The 26,261-nt window shown below is 42.3% G+C and overlaps 1 protein-coding gene across 17 annotated transcripts in view; it reads left to right on the top strand.

The window, feature by feature from the left end:
- Positions 1-26,261, top strand: part of NCOA2 (nuclear receptor coactivator 2) — a 291,905-nt gene that overhangs the window by 225,930 nt on the left and 39,714 nt on the right. For all 17 annotated transcript variants that reach the window (XM_045454962.1, XM_045454960.1, XM_045454958.1 and 14 more), the window contains 7 exons: positions 2,748-2,851; positions 6,759-6,936; positions 9,831-10,019; positions 12,927-13,028; positions 13,547-13,690; positions 16,819-16,966; positions 18,693-19,962. In XM_045454962.1, coding sequence (XP_045310918.1) covers positions 2,748-2,851; positions 6,759-6,936; positions 9,831-10,019; positions 12,927-13,028; positions 13,547-13,690; positions 16,819-16,966; positions 18,693-19,962 — 2,135 coding nt within the window. The remainder of the gene's footprint in view (positions 1-2,747; positions 2,852-6,758; positions 6,937-9,830; positions 10,020-12,926; positions 13,029-13,546; positions 13,691-16,818; positions 16,967-18,692; positions 19,963-26,261) is intronic.

A 26,261-nucleotide genomic window follows, 5' to 3' on the forward strand; every position in this document is an offset into this window, starting at 1 on the left:
ACCCCCATCTCACCCACCCGCCCACGCCCCCGTTGCCTCCTACGTTTCTGGGAATAAGTGCCCGAGGTGGATCTAGTCTTGTCAGCCACCAAATATTTGGTGAAAACCTGCTCTGAAATAGGGACAGTGCCCATTAAGGATACAGATACAGTGCCGCCTTCATAAAATCTATCTTCTGGTGGGGTAGCATACTGTTTATTTCCTGGACTGTGATTCTCACTGCAGGAAGTGGGGAGGACAAGATACCTTCCTAGGAAGATACATCAGAATGTCATTCAAAGAAAGCTTTTTCAGTCTGCAAATTCTGGTAGATCCTCTCTGGGGAGGTTGTCTTCTCATGTCCACCATTCCGATTTGAGAGTCACCACTGCTACTGAAAGAGGTTACTGATGGGAGCACGATGCTCCTGTCAACAGTGAGGAGATTAGAGCAAAGGGTGCAAATTACTCTTTCTGCGGGATGTTAGCACATCGCTTTCACGCTGCCACAACACCAAAGACAAAAAATGAATTAGGATGCAGTAGGACCACATAAATATATAGTATCTATTTTATGAGTTTTAAAATTTAGTATTAATGACACTCAGGATCCTTAGGCCCGAAGCCTGCTGGGACCTCCACAGTACCGGCTGCTAAATTAGATGAAGCAGGAGGTGATGGGGTCAGTCCTATTCCTGGACTGGTGGGTAGCAAAATGAGTGGAAACTGTAGAGAAATCTGTAGCCTTACAGAGTGAAGTAGCAAAGAAAAAAGAAAATTACGTGCCCCAGTATGCGTTTACTTGGAGTATGTTTGGCAATGAAAAAGACTCTAGGCAAATGGGGATGGTGGGGGAGGGTCGTCTGCAATAACTGTCTGGAGAGCCTGAGGTACGTCCTGCCCCAGTTGAGGCTGAGGAGTTGGGCTGAGACCGAGTCTGCAGATAAAGCAAGGGGGTAAGGTGCCTAACAATCAAGAGCTGGGGATGGCAGCAAAGAAACGACCAAAATGAAGACTGACAGATCCTCACAATATTGACCTAGAAAGGCTACCAGATAAGATCTAAGATCTAAGATCTATTTAGATCTTAGGAGGTGATCCAGGAGTATAGTAATTGAAAAAGCAGATACAGTCTGCATATGATAAGCTCTGCAAAGAAGTTACTAAATTTGGCATTAAGTAAGGAAGAACTAATACAAGTATGCTAGTAGTAAGTTCTATTTGTAAACTACTTTATAGTTTTTAATTTTTTTAATGTTTATTTTTGAGAGAGAGCGCGCACGCGCACTCACAAGTGGGGGAGGGGCAGAGAGAGAGGGAGACAGAATCCGAAGCGGGCTCCAGGCCCTGAGCTGTCAGCACAGAGCGCGACGCAGGGCTCAAACTCAGGAACCGTGAGGTCATGACCTGAGCCGAAGTTGGATGCTTAACCGACTGAGCCACCCAGGCGCCCCACTACTTTATAGTTTTTACAGTGTGTTTTACATGACATCCCATTTACTCCTGTCACAGTCCATGATGCATGGAAGGCACGTACTAAGGCCTTGAAAAGTTGGGAGTTGAACTTACACTTGAACTACAGCGGTCACCTTCCCTTCTCCCCTGATAAATATACACGTGGGAGTGCTCCGTCCTGGGAGTGGCAAGATTTGGAGGACCTGCGATTCCCAATTATTTTCTAGGTTCTCAGGTACAAATTCAGATTTCCAGATTTTTAGAATACTGTGTAAAAACTTTTTTCAAAAAAAAAAAAAGAAGAAACCGCCGCAGCAGCCGCAAAATTTATCAAGGTCATGAGAGCAGGTTGATTCTAAGTACTAAACGGATTTACGGTTTTCTTTATTTGCATTTAATTACAATGATAACATTCAGTGTAAACAAGGATATAATTTATTCAGGTGCAAATAATTGGCACATTGTTTTTGTGTTGTTTCCTAGCAAGTTGACGATACGTATCTGTTATGCTTTAAACTTTTTTTGGCGTTCTTGAAATAACTAGTTTGCGTAAGTATTGATGACTGGACATCTATTTATTCTCTGAGAATTATCCATGAGGGGCATTTCCCCAGGCCCTCCAGGCCTGAACGCTGCCTGGTACATTGTAAGCTGGAGCATATGTTGTGCCTCCTGTCCTAAAAGGGCGGCCCCTGAACTCTAGGGGCTTGATAGGGTGCCTCTGGTCTCTGCCTGAAATCGTTCAGCGCCTTCGACCAGACAGGGAGCGCCAGCCTTCAGGCCACTTTAACTGTGAATGTGATGAGAGGTGGAGCAGTAGGAGAGCCCACCAGGCACTTGTTACAGCGTGTCACTTGGGGGCAGCGGTAGCAAGCTAGGACTCCTGTTTGTTCCTTCAAACACGTGGAGATGTGTCTCCGAATGTGCTACCGAATTCTGAACAGCAGGCCTTCCGTTATCCTAGTTTGCAGAGTCCCCTGGGCAGAGACTAATTGTGCCATAGTGTTTGGCGGTTTTGTCATCTAGAAAAAAAAAAAAAGGCTCGTCGAGGACTAGCATGAGACCACTAAACTCATTTTAGCCACTGCCTGAGAGGGGATCTGAGCCACAGATTCTGGAGGTGAAAAGTTAATGTTCTGCTTCCTGTTTCCAGCAGTTTCCCCCATTCAGCGGCAGTGGGGATGTACTCTAACTCTTTTATAGCCACGTCTGATTCCACTAGAGATTTAAAAAATCATTACAATAAAAATGTTTCTGTGTCATTCTGTCCTTGAAAAAGCAGTGCCATTGAATTCACGCTTCTGTTTGTTGCAGAGAAAGCAGCAGCTGCCAACATAGATGAAGTACAGAAGTCAGATGTGTCATCAACAGGGCAGGGCGTCATCGACAAGGATGCGCTGGGGCCCATGATGCTTGAGGTAGCACGCCCTCATTTTCATTCTGTACTTTATGGTGTTGTTGATCTTCACATTATTATGTTTAATTTTCAGGTGCATGTAACGTAAGGACAATCTACGCTTAATTTTCAGTCTTGAGGTTGGGGTACCGCTGACCTGTTGAGCTTGCTAACACGTATTTATCTAGCTCCTCATTTCAGCACATACACAATTCAGGGCGATAATAGAGAATTAAACGAACTAGATTAGAATACAAATGGACAGACTTTCACTGCCAGTTGAGCATTCATTTTGGAAAACCATGTCCACAAGTCCCATTAATTTCTGCGATAGAGTTTCCGTTTGAAATGTTCCCCCAATTTTTAGGTTTTATATTATGCCGTATACACGTGCCTATATGTACAGGTTAAAATTTGAGGACCAAGTAGAGGCTTCCGCTTTTTCTTTATGCTGCTTCAAACCAGCTCCTCTCCTAAAGATGAGAACTGAAGTAAAGGCAGAACTATTAAGATAAGCATCACAAATGTAGTGGTTGGTCTTAACTCCCTGTTGCTGATTAACTTTCGGAAGTTTTACGACCAGAATACTATCTAGAATTTGTAGAGTCCGGCTCTCCTATTTTATGAACTAGCGCAGTATTAAACACCGAGTGCTTTGCTGTACCTATTCCAAAATTAAAATTCAAGATGTGGGCTATGGTAAGATGAGGGAAAAAAATGTCAGCGAATGTATAACAAGAAGCAGAGGAGCCCGGAGACATAAATTATGTCAGTTCTCAGGATAATTTACTCTGCTGGCGATAGGATGAGACTGAAAAGTACTGCACGGCCAGGAGCCTGGCAGCGTTGTCACTGTGGGAGCAGCGACTCGCAGCAGCAGCCGTACGTATGTGAGAAATTAGGGTTTTTAAAACGAAGGTAACCAGTCGTTGCCCTCCTTTATTTTAGCTGGCGCTTCTGATCGTGGGTTTGTTTTTGTTTTTGTTTTAGAAAATCTGACTCTGTGAAAATTTATCTCACAGGTGGAAGTGCGGGGGGTGGGGGGCGGGGGGACTTTTGAAAAAAAGTAAAGACCATCTGACCCAGTCCTTGTATTTAGAAATGACGGAATTCCTGGAGCTGGACCTGCTAGCCAAAAGGCTTTAAATGACCTCGTGTGGCCCCTTGCTTGTTTCTCTTGAATTGCTGGCTTGACAGTATCCAACTACAATTTTCAGGGAAAAAGCATGAATACACTTAACCTGATTTTCCAGAGTCAACAAGGAAGGCCAGAGAGTGCTACTTCCTGCTTGGTTCTTAGAAACAGATAAGACACCTCTAACAGGGTGGATTATTTAGAATTAGATGAAAGTAGATATATCCCCGGGAACGTTTTTTGAATTATAAACAAAATTGGTTTGAAAATCATAATCTGAATTATTAGATTATTGTATTATTAGGAAATTCTCATATATCTGTGTTTATTCCTTGCATGGGAGAAGGTTAAAATAGGGTAAGCACTTCTGGGAAGATTTTTGAAGCTCCAAAAGTGAAATGTTTGGAGTAACCCCAAGGCTGTGATGCAAAGCCCTCTGAGCGCACGGTCATTGATTATAGACATCCGATGGCTGGGTATCAGTAGGCCTTCTCTCATAAAATCCAACCAACGTTTTTGCTGTTTTAAAGTAGTCTTCAGCGAATTCATCGTACTCATTTGAGTACTTGTGGAGCAGCAGGACCTTAGTGCTGAATATGTTAGAGAGCTAATGCCTGAATCTAATGACTTAAGGTTTGAATTTAAGTGTTTTTCCCTGTTTACATGGAATAATTTGAACAGGGAAAACTTGTTCCCGTTGAGCTGTTCCTAGGCATAGATGCACACTCATGCTTACATCATAGCATAGTGGTTGCTAGGCAACAAAACCAAATGTCAGCTTTTTTCATCAGAGCATATCATAGTGTGCTTTTAAAAAAACACAGTCTCATGAGATGAAACACTTTCATCTTTCAGTTATACTATGCCACAAATCAGTCTTTTTATCACGGTACAAAACATGTGAGAAGCTGTTTGTACTTTCAAAAGTGAACTATAAGTAATATAATTATGAAAATCCCTGTGAATGTATATCGGAAGCAGTTAGTTTAAAAGGATACGTGGCACATAACTAAACAGCTGACTTGCTTCCCTTCACCCTTCCCAGACGTACACCTGCATACACATACTCACACAAGGTTTTTTAGGGGTTGGTGCCAGCCTATTATGGAGGCCATCTCCATACAGTCTTGCTTTGCCCCGCAAAATTAGTTATACAATTGGTAAAACCTGACAGAATATTTAAGAAAAACTTAAAACCGAATGGTGTTATATTTAAAAAAAAAAAAAAAAGCTTTTCACTGGTGCCTTATGGTCATTTCTAATTTGAGAGAGCACTTAGTTTTGTGAAGAAAATAGAATTAAAGATGGAATATATTCCCAAAAAGCTCACAAAATAGGAACCTGTTAAATAATAAGGAGAAAGCAAACTAGGATAAAAGTAAATACTTCATGCCCCATCCATACACATTGTTGTATCAATATACACATGTAACATTCACGTTAAAAACAGTGGTAAACACATAGCACGGAGAAACTGACATACACTGGGTAAACCAGCTGACACTGTTTCGAGGTACGCCTGATCAATGTCAAGCCTTCTCTAGTCCTGATCGTTCACCTAATCCATAAAACAGGATCTGACAAGCAAGGATCAGAAATGGAAAGGAGGAGTCACTAAGAAAAACTCCCTGAACTCTCAACTTTTGCCTCACCAAGGCGAACATGGTAGGAAAAGACTGGGGTAAATATCAAAATAGAATACTCTGCCGCTTAGTAATCACGAGCATGAGCTGTAGAGTCGGGTCCACCTGGTTTCCAGTTTTCCAGCTCTGCCACTGACGAGTTTCAAGAGCTTACACAAGCCACTTCACCTCTTTGAATCTCAGTCTCTTCCTCTGTAAATTGGAGAAGACATTCCTTCCAGAGTTGTAAATATTAAGGTGACATAATGTGTTTAAGGCACAGTGAACATGCTCAGTAGTTACTCTTATTATGTTCATTTCCTGAAATGATCCTAGAGCCTGTCTGTCCTTCCCTAATCTAGATTGGCATGACAACAGCAAGGAGTGAGGCCAAGCACACGTTATGGGAAAGCGCTAATGTTATCTGGGTGACTGGGGACCTGCATCTCGATGACCTGGAGAACAAGTAGTAGAAAAGGGCACAATTAGTTCACTTTCCAGTTCTCGCTGTCAAAATCCAAACGTCAAGTCCCCTTCCAGTCTTGGGACAGTGCTGGCCACATCTCCACCTGTGGTCCCCATTGCCATATCAGAGAGACACTTCCCAGACCCTTTCCCCAAACCAAAAGGATTGGCTTTTCAGATCATTTGCAATTCTTTCCATTTAAACCCTGGCAGCTTTAAAGGTAATCAAATCGGGGTTTGTTTAATTTTTTTTCTCTTTAAACTGAGGGGAAATTAGCAATGACCCCTTCCTCCCATTGTATTACATGAGAAACTGTACAACATAATTACTTTGTTTTGCGTTGGTAACATAAATGTTGCTGTCGGCCGTGTGGAGTCCACCAATAAAATTTTGAAAATATAGATAAATGCCTGTACTTACTTGGCAGTAATTATTATCTTCTGATAAAATAACAGAGTAATGTTGGTCATTTAGTGTGCGGTAAGAAACCCTGATCTAGGCTCTCTCCCACTTACTAAGATGGAATAATTTCACCAAGAGAAAATGTGCTAATTGTTCCTAAAAACTAAGAGAGGGGCAAGAGAGAAATCTCTTTTCTATCTATATGTGAATTATACATTTCCCTTAATGGGATCAGCCCTTCTTAACAACTGCATATGATTTTCTGTTGTATCGTGTCTAACACAGTTTGCGCCTTTTCCCTCAGGCCCTTGATGGGTTCTTCTTTGTGGTGAATCTGGAAGGCAACGTTGTATTTGTTTCAGAAAATGTGACACAGTACCTAAGGTATAACCAAGAGGAGCTGATGAACAAAAGTGTATATAGCATCCTGCATGTTGGGGACCACACTGAATTTGTCAAAAACCTGCTGCCAAAGTCTATAGGTAAATGATGGTCTGCCGGGTCCCCCCCCCCCCCCCCCCCCATACACACAGTGGTCTTGGTTGGAGGGTAAAGTAGCACTGTATTACGTCAGTAACTGGGTACTTTTAGAGATGCTTAGATTAAGTGTTTAAACTTAAAAGTCATGGAGAAAAGGGCATCTGCAGATCGTGATCTTGAACAAATGATTGTCTTGATCCTCAATTTTAAAGTACATGAAGAGAATTCAAATGGAAAGTACTCCTGTGGCAACTGTTTTCATGGGGTTTGTGTTGTGGTTTTTTAAGAGGGTGCCACATTGCCTCCCTCTCTATCCATTGCCAGCCGACCCTGCTTTGTGCTTTTTCCCCATGATTAAGAAGCAGAAGGTCATGAGAAGTTTGAGAATTTGACTTCACAGAAACAAAACCCTGAGTCCGTCTGGTGAAGGGAGTACGCGTGTGGGCGCGTACGGTACTCTAAAAATGTTAAGGAACAAGTGGCATATAGAGGTTCAAATGCTATCAGCCTGGGAGCCCTAAATGGGCCCTTTCATTTCCCAGACGCTCCGGTGGCTGTGCAGGTGTCCCCCTCAGACACTGCCTCCTTACCCCGTTTCACATCCCTGACTCCACCTCATCTGGAAGATGCTGTCCGGGAGCGTCCGAGAGTGTTGAGGGCCACATTGGAACATGGGCGGTTCACAGCATGGACCCACCTTAGCCGCTGCTCCAGGGCATCGCCGTTCCCACTTACTGAGTGGTTCTCTTTTTAATATTCTCACTTAGACTGATGATGCTAAGAACATTTTCACAGATAAAAGGAAGTGCATATTTCAGGACAGAATAAGGTCAGGTCCTGAGTTAGCAAGTATTTCTGTTCTTTTTTTTTTTTTTTTTTTTTTCTCCAAATTGTTTCTATTAGCTGGTCTTACTGTTAACCACAGTAAATAGAAGAAGGCCCTTTTAAATTCCATTATGGCTCTCTTTTCCTTGGTTACGATAACCCTTTGTTCAAAGTGACTACAACAGTAATACAAAACATAGGAATACTCGTGTGAGATTCTTTTATTATATTCTCTAGTAAGTGAACAAGAAAATAGGATTTCTCATTTCAAGTAACTAATATTTTCAAATCTCTTCAGTAATTTTATGACTTCCTCAAAGGACCTATGCTTATTAATTTGGTATTATTAATCCACTTGTCTGAAGAGCTCTTTTCCTTACTTCACATTGTACTTTTTTTATATTTTAAGATTCCTTATTAACCTGAGGTAATAAGAACTCTTTTTTCTTTCTTCTTTGATTTCTCTGTGTAAGTCTCCATTTCGTGGGTGAGCTTGCAGAAACGCTGACGGTGACACAGATCCCCCACGTCTGCCGAGGCGCATAAAGCTAGCTGTGACTCCTTCTATAATTCTAGAACAGCTTCTTGCAGTTAACTTGAAATTTCCTTTTTTCTTTCTAGAGTGTGTTTTCTTGTTCATTCCTTCACAGCCCAGCGGCTATGGGTTTAGCCTTGCATTCTCCAGAACACCTAGATGTCCTTTTAAGTGTTTTCCAGCTAGTGAGTTTTGAGGGTATGTTTGCTGATCTTCTCGCTGGCCCTGTTTGTGATCCCCCCCTTTCATCGTCCTACTGGCCATCATATTTCTTAGAGCATAAGGAAGAATAAAGAAAAGATTCCAGCTCTTCTAGTAGTTGAGCGTCTTTCTCATCAGTTTTCTCCTCTGTCGAATGAGAAAGTGGGTCCGGTGATCCAGAAACATTAATCCTCAAAATCAGTCATTCTTTTGTTTCTCTTGATTCACTACTGCATTTCCCCAAAAGTAGTCTTTCCTCTGTCATTACCTCTCTCCTGATGTAATACACACATTTCTGAGTGTGGACACCAAAGCAGAAGACATGTGAAGTAGTCTTTGATTTGATAAGAAATAAATGACATTAGCACTGCATCTGCAAGGAGTTTTCAGTCTAATTGAGGAAATGTACATGAAACCAAAAAAAAAAAAAAACAGCTACAATAGAGTCATTCAACAGTCAAGTTACAAAATATCCACTAAAAGTTCTATAAAATTCGGGGTGCCTGCGTGGCTCAGTCAGTTGAGCGTCCAACTCTTGGTTTCACAGTTTATGGGTTCGAGCCCGTTATCGGGCTCTGCGCTGACAGTGCGGAGCCTGCTTGGGATTCTGTCTCTCTCTGCCCTCCCCCGCTGCTGCTCGCTCTTTCTCTCTCTCTCAAAATAAATAAACTTAAAAAAAATTTTTTTTTCTGTAAAATTCTATAAAAGAAAAGATCTGCGAAAGGAGGCAGTATAGGGATCTTGGCCTCAGAGCAGGCTACATTTGGGTGGGAGAAATAGAGGCAGCTGAACACTTTAGAGAAGGTCGCAGGAGCAAAGGTGTCCACACAGGACCGAGTATGGAGGACCATGGGGGAGGCTCGTGCTGACCCACATGGGAGATCTGCTTAGATGGATATGGTGCGGCTGGTTACTGAGATTTCATTTATCAGTTTGAGTGGCTTTCCTCTTCCTGACCTTTTAAAAGAACTTTTATCCTTGTAAGGTCCAAATCCTTTTAAAGAACTTAATGCATGCTACAGTTGGTGCCAGCTACAGATTTTTGCGCAGGGGGTAACATATCTAACACTAGAATACAAGTAGGTGGAACTAAATTTCCAAGAAACCAAAGCAAGGGAAACACAAAAAGAAAGAACTGTATGCTAGTAATGAATAACCAAGGCCTGCGCTTGAAAGGAAGGAGTCAGGGTGAAGGGTAAGAAGTGTAAAAGTTACTTTGAAAATCCCAAGAGTGTTCCCAGGTTGTTAAAACAGTAGCATCATTTTGATAATTCGGCAGCGGTGAGTCTGATGTGAGTTCCTTGGTAATTCTCGGCTTGCTCTCACCTCACTCAGTGAACGGGGGATCCTGGTCTGGCGAGCCTCCTAGGCGGAACAGCCATACCTTTAATTGCCGGATGCTGGTAAAACCTTTGCCTGATTCGGAAGAGGAAGGTCACGACAACCAGGAAGCACATCAGAAATATGAAACTATGCAGTGCTTTGCCGTCTCTCAACCAAAGTCCATCAAAGAAGAAGGAGAAGGTAGGGCAAAATCAGGATATTTCGTATGTATCTGTGTATTTATTCCTGTGCTACTTCTGTCGCTCTTCATTATCTAAAACTCGCGGCCACACAAAGGAAAATGTGGACGTGGTTCCTTTATCCTTTTCACCTACTTAATTCTTGTGACGAATTCAATTTTTATGTCTGTAAAACAGCACTGTCCAGTAGAACGTTCCGCGGTGATGGCCGTCCAGGGCAGCCCCTACTAGCTGCGTGTGGCTGTTGAGCATTTGGTGTTTCAATAATGCAAATGGGGAACCGACTTTTCTACTTTATTAAGTTTTCGATTACATAGCCACATGTGACTAGCAGCTGCCTAACTAGAGAAGCTCTCTTAGTGGTTAAACCTCCCAGGGATCCTAAGCTCTTCTGAATGTCTACTGTGAGCCACAGCCCTAGAAAAATGCATAAGTACAAACAACTTGTTTCATACACTTTCCAGGGGTTAATGGATTCCATCTAGTTTATCCGTGGATGCAGGGTCCAGGATATGGTGTATGTGATAGAATGATACTTGAGAGAGGCTAGAGATGGGAGTGGGGAATGGAGAGGACTTCAAGCTCGTAGGCCCACCCCCCTAAGGAGATGCTGATTAGTGTCCAACCCCCGTGCCCTCCAAGCGAGCCACGCCACACCACGGAGGGTCACTGTCTAATGTGAAGCAGTGCCGAAGAGTGCTTACTGCGTGCGTAGCAAGAGAGGAGGTGTAGAGGAGCACTGGCGAATGGAGACCTCGTGGGCTTTGTAGTCAGACAGGCCAGGTCAGCCACTTACCAACTCTGTGACTTTGGGCAAGTGTTTTGACCTCTCTAGCCTACAGTTTATCCTCTCATCAAGGGGAGTCAAGAGTATCAGTATCAGAATGTAGTAAGGATTAAACGAATATGCCTGAATCATGATTGGCATTAAATACTACAGAACGTCCTCGACTTACGGTGGTTTGACTTACTTTTTTTTTTTTTTTTTTTTTTTTTTAACTTTACATTGGTGCGCAAGCGATACACATTCGGTAGAAACCATACTTTGAAGTTTTGAATTTGGATCTTTTCCCAGGCTAGCGATATGCCTACAATGCTCTCTCAGGATGCCAGGCAGCGACAGTAAGCTGCAGCTCCCAGTCAGCCACGCGATCGCAAGGGTTAATGACCGGTACACTCACAACCAGTCCATACCCACGTGTCCGTTCTGCTGTTCGCTTTCGGGATGGTGTTTAATAAATTTCATGAGATGGTCAGCACTTTATTAAAACATAGACTTTGTGGTGGATGATTTTGCCCAACCATGGACTGTGTGTATTTGAGCACATTTAAGGTAGACTAGCCTAAGTTATGCTTGGTAGTTTAGATGTTTTAAATGCATTTTGAACTTACAGTATTTTCATCTTAAGATGGGCTTATCAGGACATAACTCCATTGTAAGTTGAGGAAGTTCTGTAGTTATTTGGTTTTATATGCAAGTAATTTGTAATTTAAATTTTATTGAATTAATTTGTAGTTTAAATTTTATTGAGTCATGGGGCTCTCAGAGGTGACATAATTTTTCAAAACTAAGTTTTTCCCTAGGTATGCAATGTTGAGGGATTTTTTTTTTCTTTTTATGCAACAGAGTACGTGCTGCTAATTCACCCGTCTAGGATACTGTTCTTAAAGTGGTAGAAAAAAGACGTAACTGACCTAATTTGTGACTTTGTGCTGTGTATTTAAACACTTTTGTACCCTTCAAGTCTGGTTCCAGATAATTAACACAGTATGGGTTTCTGAGCCATGGTGTGCTCAGATTCGAATCCTGGCTTCACTAGTTTTGTATGGTGTTGGGCAAATTACTTAAACTTCGTGCTTTGGTTTTCTCCTCTGTTAAATGGAGATGATACTATCCCTGCCTCGTAGAGTTCTCACAAGGACTAAATGAATTGATAGCCTCTAAAGCAGCTAAAAAGAGGTCTGCCTCATAGCAAGTGCTCAAAAACTTAGCTTTTATTATGTTGAGAATGAAGATTACGTTTATATTTGTGATACCCACCATTACTAGATAGATTTAGAGAAATTCTTCCCCAGATTTAAAGATGAATAATCATAAATCAATGACATAAGATATGAAGACTATCATTTTAACCTTTTATCCAGCATTTTCGAAATTAAAAGAGCTACACAATGTGCTCCGCTTGTTACAAAGATAAATAAAACATCTCCGTGTTCTCTAGAAGTGAACACAGATGAATAAAACAGTCGACGTGGGTGAGGAATAAAAGGCCTAGCGTTGGCCATGTGAGAAACCAGCCGAGGCCGAGATTCCCAACTGTAATGCAGCCGCCCTGGTGCCTGCCACACTTTCTAGGATTTCGTTCGTATTCACATCTAGACTCCATTTATATTCTTTGCGTTAAATCGCTCGTTGCCATTCTAGGGGTAGTTCCGTAGCTGGGTAGAAGGACTATCTAGCTTTCCTATATCGTGGTGAACCAAAAACTCAAGGAGCAAACCCTCGACAGAGCAGAGTATCAGGTTTTAGTTTTCGCCATTTGTCTACTTTATGTTGAACTAAGCTGGTTGTTCCCGTCAGCCATTCCGTGAGAAAGGATTACACGCTCTTCCGTCCATCGCTGAGCAGGTAGTTTTCAGGGCAGGAATGCTAGCGTGGTGGGTGTACTTTCGCAGCATGGGTCGTGTGTCTTCAGCAGCTGACCCTGCACGGCACACCCTATCCTGTCCCCCAGCTGCTTCCCACTCAGGGGAGGAGAGCATGAAGCCAGTGAGCAGCAGAGGCACACAGCGTTTGGGCACTCCCTCCTTCGCTGATTTACAAGGTCATGTTATCATAAAGACATTTGAGTTTGTTTGAATCACTGAAAAAGCCTATTATGATAACCATAAATGTATATGATTGAAGATTTGCAGTCCTGCTTGATTTGTGTGGCAAGAAGAGTTCCCATGAAGGAAAGACCAGGTCTTCCCTCATCAGAAAGTTTTACTACTCGCCAAGATCTCCAAGGTAAATTTTCTTTCCAGAGAAGACCGGGGGTGCCTGGGTAGCTCAGTCGATGTAAGCATCAGGCTCTTGATTTTGGCTCGGGTCACCATCTCACGGTTTGTGAGTTCGAGCCCCATGTCGGGCTCTGTGCTGACAGTGTGGAGCCTGCTTGGGATTCTCTGTCTCCCTCCCTCTCTGCCTCACCACTGCTCGCACAATCTCTCAATAAATAAACAAACAAACAGATTAAAAAAATATATACCAAAGAAATCATTGTAGAAGCTACATATTTGTAATGTAAGGAATATATTTAGAAGATCACAAAGAAGCTGGGAATAGTGACTGCTACCGGGGCAGAAGCCTTGAGGAGCTCGAGGAAGAAGGGGCGGGGGGGGGGGGGGGGGGAGGGCACCTATTTTCACTGTCTACCCTTTGTGTGCTACCTGTTCTAAATAAGTACATTTTATCTTTTAAAATGTTAGTCATTTTCGTAAATAATAGATGAGTACGTAGGTATAATGCTTGCTGTTATTTACTAGGCAAGATCACGTCACTGGATACCAGCACCATGCGGGCAGCCATGAAGCCAGGCTGGGAGGACCTGGTGAGAAGGTGCATTCAGAAGTTCCACGCGCAGCATGAAGGGGAATCTGGGTCCTATGCTAAGAGGCATCATCACGAAGGTAGGCATCTCTGCATGGTACTTTTCTTGACGTTGATTTTGCTATGTTACTACTTCCTGTGGAAGCTTTCTCTGAAACAGTGGTTCTGAAGTTCACCTCAGGAAACTCGGGTCTGTTGACTTTTTGTGTTCATACATACTTTGCATCATCCGGCCCAGAAAATGCTGCCATCTAAAGGAAAACTTTGTAGACTCTGTGGGACAGAAGAATGAGATGACTAGAAGATAATTTCATAAAAACAGAAGAAAAGGAAGGGAAAAAGGTCATGTTCGCTGATCCTAAGGCTTCTGTATATATAAAACTACATAATAAGGTACCACTTAATATCAAAAGAAATACCTGAGTCCTAAAGACAATCTGGAAGTAAGGACGAAATGAAATGTGCAAGAGCAGCTAAATTCCTGATAGGGGTCTCCCCGGCCCTCCTTCCACATGATGACCACCGAAGACTGCCCAGGTATTTCTAGAAGGCTCCAAAAAATGAGGGGACTTGACTGAGGTCACAGGGCAGCTAGACTAGACCGTAATTAACAGGACCGCTAGAGCCAAAGCCAAGACTTCAAAGTCCTGTGTCAGTAATAACAGCAGCCCTCACCGAGCACCTGGCCTTTGTCTGACGCTGTCCTTCTTTGTAGTATCTGGTTGCTCCTCAGCAACAGCCTGTGGGCAGGCGTCAGGAACTCAAGTTATCAACGGGAAGGCGGACGCAGATGAAGTGACTGGTCAGCACCGAGCTTAATCTGGGGTGTCTCCTGGCAGTCTCCCTGTCGTGCCACTCCCAGAGTTCTTTGCACAGAACCCCGTCTCCTCTAGTGCATTCTGGTGTTTTGTCATACTGGTGAGAACAAGGGGGGAAAGATGCCTTTTCCTTAGCTCTTCCTCATTAAGTACTAGGTGGGGGAGGGGGAGGGAGACCTCTTCTTCACCTAGTCTCCTGATCTGCCCCCGTGGACGCCGTGTGTCCGGCGCGGGGCGCCTGGCTAGTGGGCCTGGATTCCCCAGGGAGCAGCCACCGTGCCTGTGAGGGACGAGGGGCGGCGGAGTGTGCCCTGCAGCTCGGTTGGGCGGATTGTCAGCGTTTTGGCAGAAAGAACATCCCGACTCCTCATTGAAAACAGAGTTTCAGTTTGTCCTCTTCCCTTCAATGTGCATCTGTGACCTTAGCGTTTTACCAGTAGCATTTGCTTAGACTCTGTGTTTTAAGACCGCTGATGAAAAAGTACAAATCGTAAATGACCTCTGTCCCCATTCCCTTACTTTTCTCCTCATCTTATTCATCTTTTTCATCTTCTTTATCCTTCTCAGAAATAAGCACACAATCCAGAACCTTGTGTCTTTCGGCATTTTTTTTAAGTTGGAAAGAATAAGAGGAAATAGAGGTTCTACACTTGGCAGAAATCAGTATTTAACCTACTGTTTCACTAGATCTGGCTTAAAATTTAAAAAATAGTAACAACAAAGAACAAGAAATCACCACGAGCAAACATGGTCAGTATCCTTGAGTCCTGAGTAGCAATGCCCTACACGGAACTCTGTGGCCTCCCTTTGTAAACAAAAGGGTTTACACAAATGTACCAGACACCGTGGTAGGTTTAAACAAGCGGGACCCTCTGAAAGGAAACTCCAAAATGTATGAAATAGGTAAGATCGAAGGTAATCAATCACACTGAGTAAAAATCTCCTAAAATGTTGTGTTGAAATGGAAGAGCTTGCTAAAGACATCCAGGTGTATGCTTAAACGTATCTACTTTAGTAGTAGAGATGTTTGACGTATTTCCAAAGGAAATGGATAACCTTCAGGGGTCACAGCCGAGGTCAGATAAAATTCTGAAATCCTAAGCCATTCGAAACAGGAGTCCCGTTATAAAGATTGTATTCATTCTGCCTTTTAGGAACATACTGCGCAAAAGCAAGATGCACATAAGTACAGTGATTCATTTCCAGGACTCCCACTTTGCAGTAGCTTCGTGCAGCAGCTGACGGCACAAAGTAGTACCTAAACGCTGCATGTACCTGAGACTGCGGAGGGGGTTTCATGGGGGAAATTGCTCGAAGTGAAATTCTGCCAAGAAAAATCAGAATCCACACTGTGCGTCAGTGACTCTCTCGCTCCCTCCCTCCACTCACTCACTTGAGGCAATTTTGTGGGGTCGTGAACGTGCTGGTTCTGGCTGGTCTTGGGGCTAGCGGTTCAACCCACAAAATTTGTGTAGAAGAGAATGCGAGAAAACACGGTAGGCTTCTTAAAATGGTTTAAGAGGGTAACCAAATTATATGGCTCCTTTTTTTTCTGAGCCGAAATGTTCTTTTTCAATATGTAGTATTTGACAGTTTTAAAATACAGTTGTTCTAAAAGCTAAACCTGAAGTTTTATTGTAAGAGAAGTTATTTTCACCTAGTTGATTTATACATTTTCTTCTGTTGTCCTGAAAATGGAAACAGATTCTTTATCCAGAAGTTAAACCATTCCGCTTTTATTGTTTCAGTTTTCTGGTTAGCCTTTTTTTTTCCCCTGAAAAGATTTTTCTGATTGTTTATCTTTTGCTTCCTGTTGTCCCATCCACAGAAGTCATACTCCTTCTTACACACTGAACAACAGATTGGGGAATAGTACTGTGAGATGGTGAACAGTACGTAACTTCAAGATGAATGTTCAGAGGATACGTTTAACGTCATCAATTTTACTGTAATATTTTTATTAGCTTAGAGGGAAATTAAAGGCAACTTCTACACTTTAAAGATATCCGTCTGTGCACTGTACTGTTTATTTTAAACAGATCATTGTGAAGCTTGTTTTGAGCTAATCAATGGTTTACACTCTTTTTCGCCATGGTCCTGAACATTTTAAAAAGAACCTAGCTTGAGGGTCTAATAAGCCTTATTTGAAAAACAAAAAACAAAAAAACACAATATATTGAACTTGTTAGTATTTTGAGTAAAAAAAAATGTGCTTTTAAAATGCTGTAATGTTTTAATATCATAAACTATTACTGACAACTTTTTAACATGCTGGTAGGAAAATCTTCAACTTAACAAAGTTTATTACTGTTATTATATCTTATCCTGCCCCTACTCTCTGATTTTTTTTTTTTTCTAAACATGCATTCTGTTTCCTTACTTGCCCACAGTGCTGAGACAAGGATTGGCATTCAGTCAAATCTATCGTTTTTCCTTGTCCGATGGCACTCTTGTTGCTGCACAAACGAAGAGCAAACTCATCCGTTCTCAGACTACTAATGAACCTCAGCTTGTAATATCGTTACATATGCTTCACAGGTAATCCTAGTTATAAGAAATCATTTTCAAAAAAAAAAAAAAATCATTTTTCCTTCCCAAGTCAAGAGAAGTGTTACAGAAGCAACAGATCACCCTAGAGCTTTCCAGCCTTGTCAGACATTGCTGTTAATCAGCCCCGGGCACGTAAAATATAAAACTGAGTTGCTATTAACTGTTGGCTAAAAGCTTATTTATGATGCCAGCGAAGAGGGCTATACTTTGAATTCTCGTCTTAATGCTAGTGACTTTTAAAAGGCAGCCGGAAGAATATAGGCTGGCACCGGCTTTGCTCTGGCACGACCGCCTGGTAGGTCGGAGAAGGAAAATCGATCAGTTCCCAGCTGTGACCCATGCAGTGTGGGAGTATTGAGGCATGATTGCTGGTCCTGTGTGTTTAAATCTAAAACTCTCAAATATACTCAGAGGCAATACTTTAGATTTTTATTCTCAGGCTTAAATTAACTTCTTGACGTTAGCCTTTAAATTGAAAGGTAATGAACATTTCCATAAAAAAAGAAAGTACAGAAAATTGAATGTTGATTTTAAAATGAATTTGTCATAAACTGTATTGTTGTAGAGCACAAATTTAGGAAAATGATTACATTTCAAGTTATGTAAATATTTATGGGTGTGCTATATAAAAGTTTATGAGCTACTGTCAGAAGATATATAAAGTTGCTCTGGTTAAAGAGTCCCCTTTTATTACCTTTCTTGATTATGTACTTTCTTGTTTAGGGATAAAAAAATGGGCAGCCCTGTTTGCCAACTGTTAATAAATCTGACCTCAAACTGAAACAATTGGAAAGTGATTACAGATGTGCCAAATTTCACCCCCCTAAGTGAAAGCTGATGTTTGACAATTTGTGAAACCTGTTTTGTTTGGATTTGTGAACACATGTGGTAACTCACAAGTGACTGCCAAGGCTGTAAATTAAAGCTCATAGGACTTGGAAAATCATCTAGCTCAGAAAACCTGCTTTTAGTCACTAGTAAGGGAGTGGATGGGAGCTGTCTAGGTGTTGGGAAAGTAAGATCACAGACCAGGGTCACTCCGAAGTTTTGTCCCAGGTTGTCTGTTGGAAGCTCTCACTTTGACTTGCAGAGGGATCTCTTAGACAAGGTGATCTAATCCTAAATGCTTTTGGTAACTGTATTGGCTCTAGAACTTGTGGAGTTTCTAATAGTTAGGGATGAGTCCCCCAGCCACCCCACCCCCACCCCCACCCCCACCAAGTTTGCTTTTCGTCTTGAGCCAAGTAGTATACCTCAGAGCTCTCTGGGCTTCCAGATATGACTATTGTTAGGAATTAGAATCTGGCAAATAATTGAAGACAGCTCCACTCGTTTGGGTCCTTCCTTTAAGACGGTACAAGTTCTTAGTTATTCATGATAATATACATACCATTAAATGAGAAAGATACTGTGTACTTGGAACCCCTCTAATGTCTTATCTGGTAATTACAATTTTGATACAGTAGTAGTCAGATTTAAAGACAGCCCCTCTGTAAAACCGCAGACATCTTAATGAGTTGACTGAGAAACATCCCTCTTGGTCCAAAACTACGCGTGTTCAGTCTTGTCCGTAATTGCAGATTGTTTCATCAGAGTGTTATCGGTCCTTTAAACGTACTCTGTTCTTTTAAAGAAAAGAGGCCATCTCGTTTTCTTAAACTAATAACACCTTGCTAAGTATTTTTTCTTGTATATTTCTTTCCTCATTATACAGAGAGCAGAATGTGTGTGTAATGAATCCGGATCTGACTGGACAAGCGATGGGGAAGCCATTGAATCCAATTAGCTCTAGCAGCCCTGCCCATCAGGCCATGTGCAGTGGGAACCCAGGTCAGGACATGACCCTCAGTAGCAATATAAATTTTCCCATCAATGGCCCGAAGGAGCAGATGGGCATGCCCATGGGCAGGTTTGGTGGTTCTGGGGGAATGAACCATGTGTCGAGCATGCAAGCAACCACTCCTCAGGGTAGTAACTATGCACTCAAAATGAACAGTCCCTCACAGAGCAGCCCTGGCATGAATCCAGGACAGCCCAACTCCATGCTTTCACCACGGCATCGCATGAGCCCCGGAGTGGCTGGAAGCCCTCGAATCCCGCCCAGTCAGTTTTCCCCCGCAGGAAGCTTGCATTCCCCTGTGGGAGTTTGCAGCAGCACAGGAAATAGCCATAGCTACACCAACAGTTCCCTCAACGCACTTCAGGCCCTCAGCGAGGGGCACGGGGTCTCACTGGGGTCTTCGTTGGCTTCACCAGACCTAAAAATGGGCAATTTGCAAAACTCCCCCGTTAATATGAATCCTCCCCCACTCAGCAAGATGGGAAGCTTAGACTCCAAAGACTGTTTTGGACTTTACGGGGAGCCATCTGAAGGTACCACTGGTCAAGCAGAGAGCAGCTGCCATCCGGGAGAGCAGAAGGAAGCAAACGATCCCAGCATGCCCCAGGCTGTGAGCGGCGAGAGATCTGACGGACAAAGTAGACTGCATGACGGCAAAGGACAGACCAAACTCCTACAGCTGTTGACCACCAAATCTGACCAGATGGAGCCTTCGCCCTTATCCAGCTCTTTGTCGGACACAAACAAGGACTCCACGGGCAGCTTGCCTGGTTCTGGGTCGACACATGGAACCTCGCTCAAGGAGAAGCATAAGATTTTGCACAGACTCTTGCAGGACAGCAGTTCCCCTGTGGACTTGGCCAAGTTAACGGCAGAAGCCACAGGCAAAGAACTGAGCCAGGAGGCCGGCAACACAGCCCCTGGTTCAGAAGTGACTATTAAACAAGAGCCCGTGAGCCCCAAGAAGAAAGAGAATGCACTACTTCGTTACTTGCTAGATAAAGACGATACTAAAGATATTGGTTTACCAGAAATAACCCCCAAACTTGAGCGACTGGACAGTAAGACAGACCCTGCCAGTAACACAAAATTGATAGCTATGAAAACTGAGAAGGAGGAGATGAGCTTTGAGCCTAGCGACCAGGTGAGTTTGTAATGCGCTCTCCCAAGTGTACTAATCCATACCCATCACGGCTTCTCGTAGGGGCGTTTGGAGGCCTCGGGTGACTAGAGACAAATAAGCCTCCTGCTTTGTCGTCCTTACGTTGAAACAGACTTCATTCTCACTTCAGCTGCCTGTTCCACATATTCTTGTCTAGCAAAGAGCGACGCTGTTGTAGAGCCGGGGCTGGGCTGACTTTTCTTTTCTTTTCTTTTCTTTTTTCGTAAGGGGCCAAGTGGTGAATATTTTTGGCTTCGCAGACCACACGGTCTCTGCCATGACTCTTCAGTCCCGTCATTGTAGCGCAAAGACAGCCAGAGACCTAGACACTGTGTAGACAAATGAGCGCACTGTGTTTCAGTAAAGCTTTACATACAGACGCTGGTATTTGGATTTTGCAGTTTTCATGTGTCACAAAATACTCTTCTTTGGATTTTTTCTTCAAATATGAAAAAATGTAAATCCAGGGGTGCCTGGGTGGCTCAGTCCGTTGAGCATCTGACTTCGGCCTAGGTCATGATCTCACGGCTCGTGAGTTCGAGCCCCGCATCGGGCTCTGTGCTGACAGCTCAGAGCCTGGAGCCCGCTTCAGATTCTGTGTGTGTGTGTGTGTGTGTGTGTGTGTGTGTGTGTGTGTGTGTGTGTGTCTCTGTCTCTCTCTCTCTCTCTCTGCCCCTCCCTCACTCATGCTCTGTCTCTCTCTCTCAAGAATAAGTAAAACATTAAAAAAAATTTTTTTTAATGTAAATCCATTCTTAGCTCAGGGGCCATCCAAAAACAGGTGGTGGGCAGAATTTAGCCCACAGGCCAGCTGTAGTTTGCTGACCCTGTTACTAGCAGACGCCTGAATTGGAGATAATCACTTCCTTGAAACTGGGCTTTGTTAGGACAGACTTAATTACATTATTTCCCATCTACCTTGCTCTCTCTTTAAGATAAGCGTTTGGTTTTCAGACCTAATGAAGATCACTGTACCTCTCTTTATTGTCTACTACAACTTCTGTTTAATGCTAAAGAATCATTTAAAAGAAAAAAGAGTTCCTTCTGACATGATGGCTTGGCATAAGGTGTTTCCTGGGGACTCTGTGAAGTCTGGGTTAATCCAAGACTTCACCCTTCATTATCAACTCTGTCTAACCCCTGGGAACTGCCCTGTACTTCAAACCTTTTAACTGACTGGTTAACAAGTGAAGAAGCTGCATAGGCCTTTCTAGTTAAAACAGTTCACTAATTTGTCTTGAAATTTGGTTTTCAAGGGGATACTTTGTGTGACACGCCATCTTGGGGGACTGGGTGTGGATGGGGAGAGAAGAGAGCAGCACTTCCCTGCTAGAATGTTGAAGTCCGCTGAGTCAGCAGAGGCTGGCCCTGGGGCAGGGCTAGGATTGAAAGCAAGAATCAGGAAAGCTGAGGCCCTTCTTGCCCTGCTAGCTGGGCTCGCTCCATGGTTCTAAGCATTTAGCTTCCTTTGTTTCTTTCACTTTGATGTCTTGGCAGCTGCTGCCATTCCTATAAAACAGGTAGGATTTTCGAAACCTTTGTCCTTCACAAGGGAAACAGCCTAATTCTATAATCATCTTTGATAATTAATCCTTAAACTTAGAGGTCAGCGCAGGGTTCTGTAATACAGATATTCCGTAATGCTGTAAATTCAAGTAAATTAGGGAAACTGAAAGTTTTAGCAGAAAGGTAATCGCAAAACCTTGGATAAAGTATAGTGTGAAACTATATTGACACCTATAAATGTTTTCATCTCTTGAGGTTTACTGGGTTAGAATATAGAGAGCTAGTGGCAGTTCAGAGTGGCAGACACATACTGTCACTCAGGTCTCCCTAACACATGCTAGAGGCCAAGATGGTGACCCATGTCGGCCACCTTAGCTTAGTGGCTGGCCCCTCCCTCCATACACAGGATTTATTTCTATCCCAGGCCTGAGGCCCTGGGGACTTAGAGGGTCAGGGAAGGGGGACACTGCTTGGCATTTCTATATTTAGTATATGATTACACTAACTTCAGGCAAACTGGAAAAGAAAAATTTGTTTTTAAAGTTCTTGAGTCACTTGCCATGTCTAATTGTTGCTCAGGGGAAACATTTTTCTAATCAAAATCATCTCACCTAGGGTACGTAAAGCCCGGGTGTAATCAGCACAAATCTGCTGTTCTGGATGGACCAAAAAGCAGTGTAGACACACACACACACACACACACCCCACAGTATTTTTTTCTTAATGAAACCCAGTCCCTGGCCTCACCCTCCATTCACTCCCATTTAAAAATAAAACTCCACCAAAAAATACTGCAGAACAAATTTAACATTGAAAACATTGCAGCTTGAAAAGAAAAGTTACCACAGGAAGTATGCATTACTTAAATTTAGATCAAAGTTAGAACGCGTTACTTTAAGGAAAAAACACTGATTCTTTTGCCTCCTGCTCTCCTTCACGATTCCCAAAACGGATTCATTGTATCTCCTTTTAACTCAGCTGGACCGCTTTGTTGAAGGTTTTTCTTTTATTTCCAGGGAATCTAAGTTTTTTATTTAATAAAGTGAACTCTTAGGGAGCCCGAGTTGTACACTTAACTGTCTTGTTATTTTGACTCAGAGAAGAGCCATTGACCAAGTTTGTGTTTAACCTACCACTAACTTATTAAGGGCAGGAAGTACTTCGATCGTGCTATTATACCTAAAATAGAGCTCTTTACTGGGCAGAGTATTTAAACAACATTTGTTTCTATGTCATTTCGTCACCAGCAGGAAGCAGTGACAGAAAAATTTCCAAAATGTTTACCAACTGTTTTTGTTAATGTTTACTTGTTTTTGAGAGACAGAAAGAATGAATGTGAGTGGGGGAGGGCCAGAGAATGAGGGAGACACAGAGTCCAAAGCAATCTCCAGCCTCCAGCCTGTCATCACAGAGCCCCATGTGGGGATTGAACTCACGAACCGCGAGATCATGACCTGAGCCAAAGTCTGCTGTTTAATCGAGCGAGCCACCCAGGAACCCCCCAACTTTTCAGCTATGTACTTATTTGCCTAGTGGGGTGTGTTGATGTTCTCTCTGATGCTACTGGGCCGGTTATAATGAGGGTTCAGAATTATAAGGAATTTCTGAAAGGAATTTCTTCTTATCTGGCACCACTAGGCAAACCATATTTTAAGCTGGTAATGTCCTGAAAATTTTCCTCCAAATGTGGCAGAATTGTATAACCGTTTTTTAACAATTTTACCATTTCTTAACAATTTTTTGTTAGGCAAATGTGGTAAAATTGCACTTCTTATTTAAATTTTTGAAAAGATGTTTTGTAACTTATCAAAATACTTGTTATTAAAATGCATGTGCTCTTTATATTTCCTTCAGAGAACAAGTTGATTTGACACATGAAAAATTCATAAAACCAGAAAAATGAAAAATTAAAGAAATCAAGTCCAATTTTCATTTTGTAGAACTTTTATAAAAATCTTTCTGACTCATTTTCTGCCTGAAATAGTTTAAACTAACTATTCAAATTGATGTGGCTAATTTGAGCATTCGAATAGATGCCTAAGCAAAACTTGGAAGTATCTTGGCGAAGCATTTTAAAGGAAGGCATTCCTCTTTCTGTTGTGAAGAAATCAGGCCTAACAAAGTAGACATGGACTAGAAGAACTTTTGATGAGAACTAAAGCTTAAAAAATTTAGGGAAGAGGGGGAAATATTTGATCAGGAACTTATGTGGTCAGATCTATCCCTTCCACAACCTACGTGACTACAGAAGAAAATGCCATAGTTGTCAGATTTTATTGCCTAACAGCCAAAGGGGTTATAGTAGACATTCTGAATTTTGTCTCCTTGATGAAGAACATTTAAAGTACACTTAAGACAATTAGATGAATGTTAGATGTGTACTCCAGAAATTAACAAGAAATAAACACAAGCACAACAATATTATCTCTAGTGGGGAAAACTGCATAATACATTCTTCTGATGTAAGCTCAATGAATTCAAACAGTGTCTGTCCATAGTTACGGAGATCTAAAGAGCCAATTTCTTTGAATATGAAACCAAGAAGTTCCTGCAAGGCTTTCTAAAGACAAAAAAGCATTTAGTCACTAGAGTGACCCACAGTTGAATTTGGTCAGCTCTTAAAATGACAAAGATTAAAATTTGAAAATCAGTTTGAATACGTACTTTTTAAAAGTAAAAATCAACCGGGGCTCCTGGGTGGCTCAGTTGGTTAAGCATCCAACTTCAGCTCAGGTCATGAGCTCGCAGTTTTGTGGGTTCGAGTCCCGCATCAGGCCCTGTGCTGACAGCTCAGAGCCTGGAGCCTGCTTCGGATTCTGTGTCTCCCTCTCTCTCTGCCCCTACCCCACTTGTGCTCTCTCTCAAAAATAAACATTTAAGAAAATAACAAATAAAAATCAACCAAGGAAAATCCTGAATTTTAAATTTTCTAATTATTTGAAATTTAAACACCAATAAATGGATTTAAACCATCCAAACATATTTTAACATTTTATATGTATAACATTAGATTTATTTTCAACTCATTATATTAGACACAAGAGTAGGTTACAAAGGAAGAATCATGAATCTTGTCATTAGAACTCTATGAGGGGGGCACCTGGGCAGCTCGGTTAGTCGTCAGACTCTCAGTCGTGGGGCTCGGGCCCCACATCTGGCTCTGTGCTGGGCGTGGAGCCTGCTTAAGATTCTTCCCCTCTCCCTTTGCCTGCCTCTCTCTCTCTCTCCCTGTCTCCCTGTGTCCCTCTCTCCCTCTCTTTCTCCCCCTCTTTCTCTAAAAAAAGAAAAAAAAAAGAAAAAAAAGAACTCTTTGAAACGGGTGATAGTTATTTTTCTGTTTGATGTGGTTTAAAGTATAATTCCATTTGCATGAAAAGAGTAAAGGTCAAAAGGAAAGGTAGGAGTCTAGACACAGGCTGTTGTAAATCTACGTTGTAAAAACTTTCTTTTATACATACATACCTGGGATTGGGGGCAAATAGAAAATCATCCATTAAGGATAATATACTTTATATTTATTATTGTTTATCTGAACCGATTTATGTTGGCTGTTTCTCATCCAAGACAATCTGTGAAACTTTTTCGAGAAGTATCCTATCATTTCAGTCCACCTCCTTTACTCCCTACCCTCTCCCCACACACACAATGAGCTTTAAAGGCCACTTAAAAAAAAAAAGGCCACAAGACAGCAGCATAGTAGGGAAACCTGGTTTCATAGGCCAGCAATAAACTTCAGTTTATTAGAACCTCTTTGTTATCTCTTTAGTTTAATGATATAAAGATATTTATCACACATTGTTATGAAATATTTTTCTGAGTGGCTCAGTTGGTTAAGCATCTGACTCTTGATTTCGGCTCAGGTCATGATCTCATGGTGGGTTTGAGCCTGGGATTCTCTCTCTCTCCTTTTCTCTCTCTGCACCTCCTGGGGACTCCCTCACCCTCTCAAAATAAATAAACTTTAACATATATATATTTTCGTGATAAATTAATGGAAATTTCATTGATCCTGGGCAGTTTTCTTAAATTCCAGGTTAGTATGGTTAAGGGAACTCATCTGATTGAGTGTCCGTTACTATATTCTAGGCACTATCCTTGAAGGGAAATAAATGTTCCTACTAATGTTTACTTACACCTTTTGTATTCAGCAAAAACACGACATAGATTTACAGTGGAGTCACTTTACACGTCATTTGATTTACATAAAATCGTCTGTTCTCCTTCAGAAGAAGCGGTGGCCATGAAATGGTTAAGCAGCGTGAATAGTTTTGCCTACCGTTTTTCCCAATAAGTATGTACCTACAGAGCGATCCTGAGGTGGCTGACAAGAGCTTTCTAGGTTTGGGTTCTCTTGTGGCTCTGACTGTGGAAATGTAGCTACGTGGTTTTAAATGCGGCACAGCCCCTACTCTGTCATTTAGGACTCAGCTGAAGAAACACCGGTGTGCTTTCACCTTGGAGGAACAGCTGGCCGTGTTGCCGGTGGAGAGGGAGGGGACGTGGTGATGCATTGAGGTGTCTTCCTGAGGAGTTTTAAGGGTCATTTTGTCTGTGTCTGTCTGTGCTTTAGGATGCTAACTTTGGAACCTAACCCGTACCTAAGATGTATCTTTCCCGTGTTTGATGCCTCCATCTTTTGTTGGAGATGCGTGGCCAATCTAACTAGAAAACGGTCTGTAATTGCTCCAGCCAACACACTGGGAGCTTCCTAGAAAGTGGATCTCCTAGGTGGTACTAAGCTAGTTGACGCTGAACAAGGAATCAAATAAAATGTC

Source organism: Leopardus geoffroyi, chromosome C3 (genome assembly GCF_018350155.1).
Source record: "Leopardus geoffroyi isolate Oge1 chromosome C3, O.geoffroyi_Oge1_pat1.0, whole genome shotgun sequence".
Taxonomy (NCBI): domain Eukaryota; kingdom Metazoa; phylum Chordata; class Mammalia; order Carnivora; family Felidae; genus Leopardus; species Leopardus geoffroyi.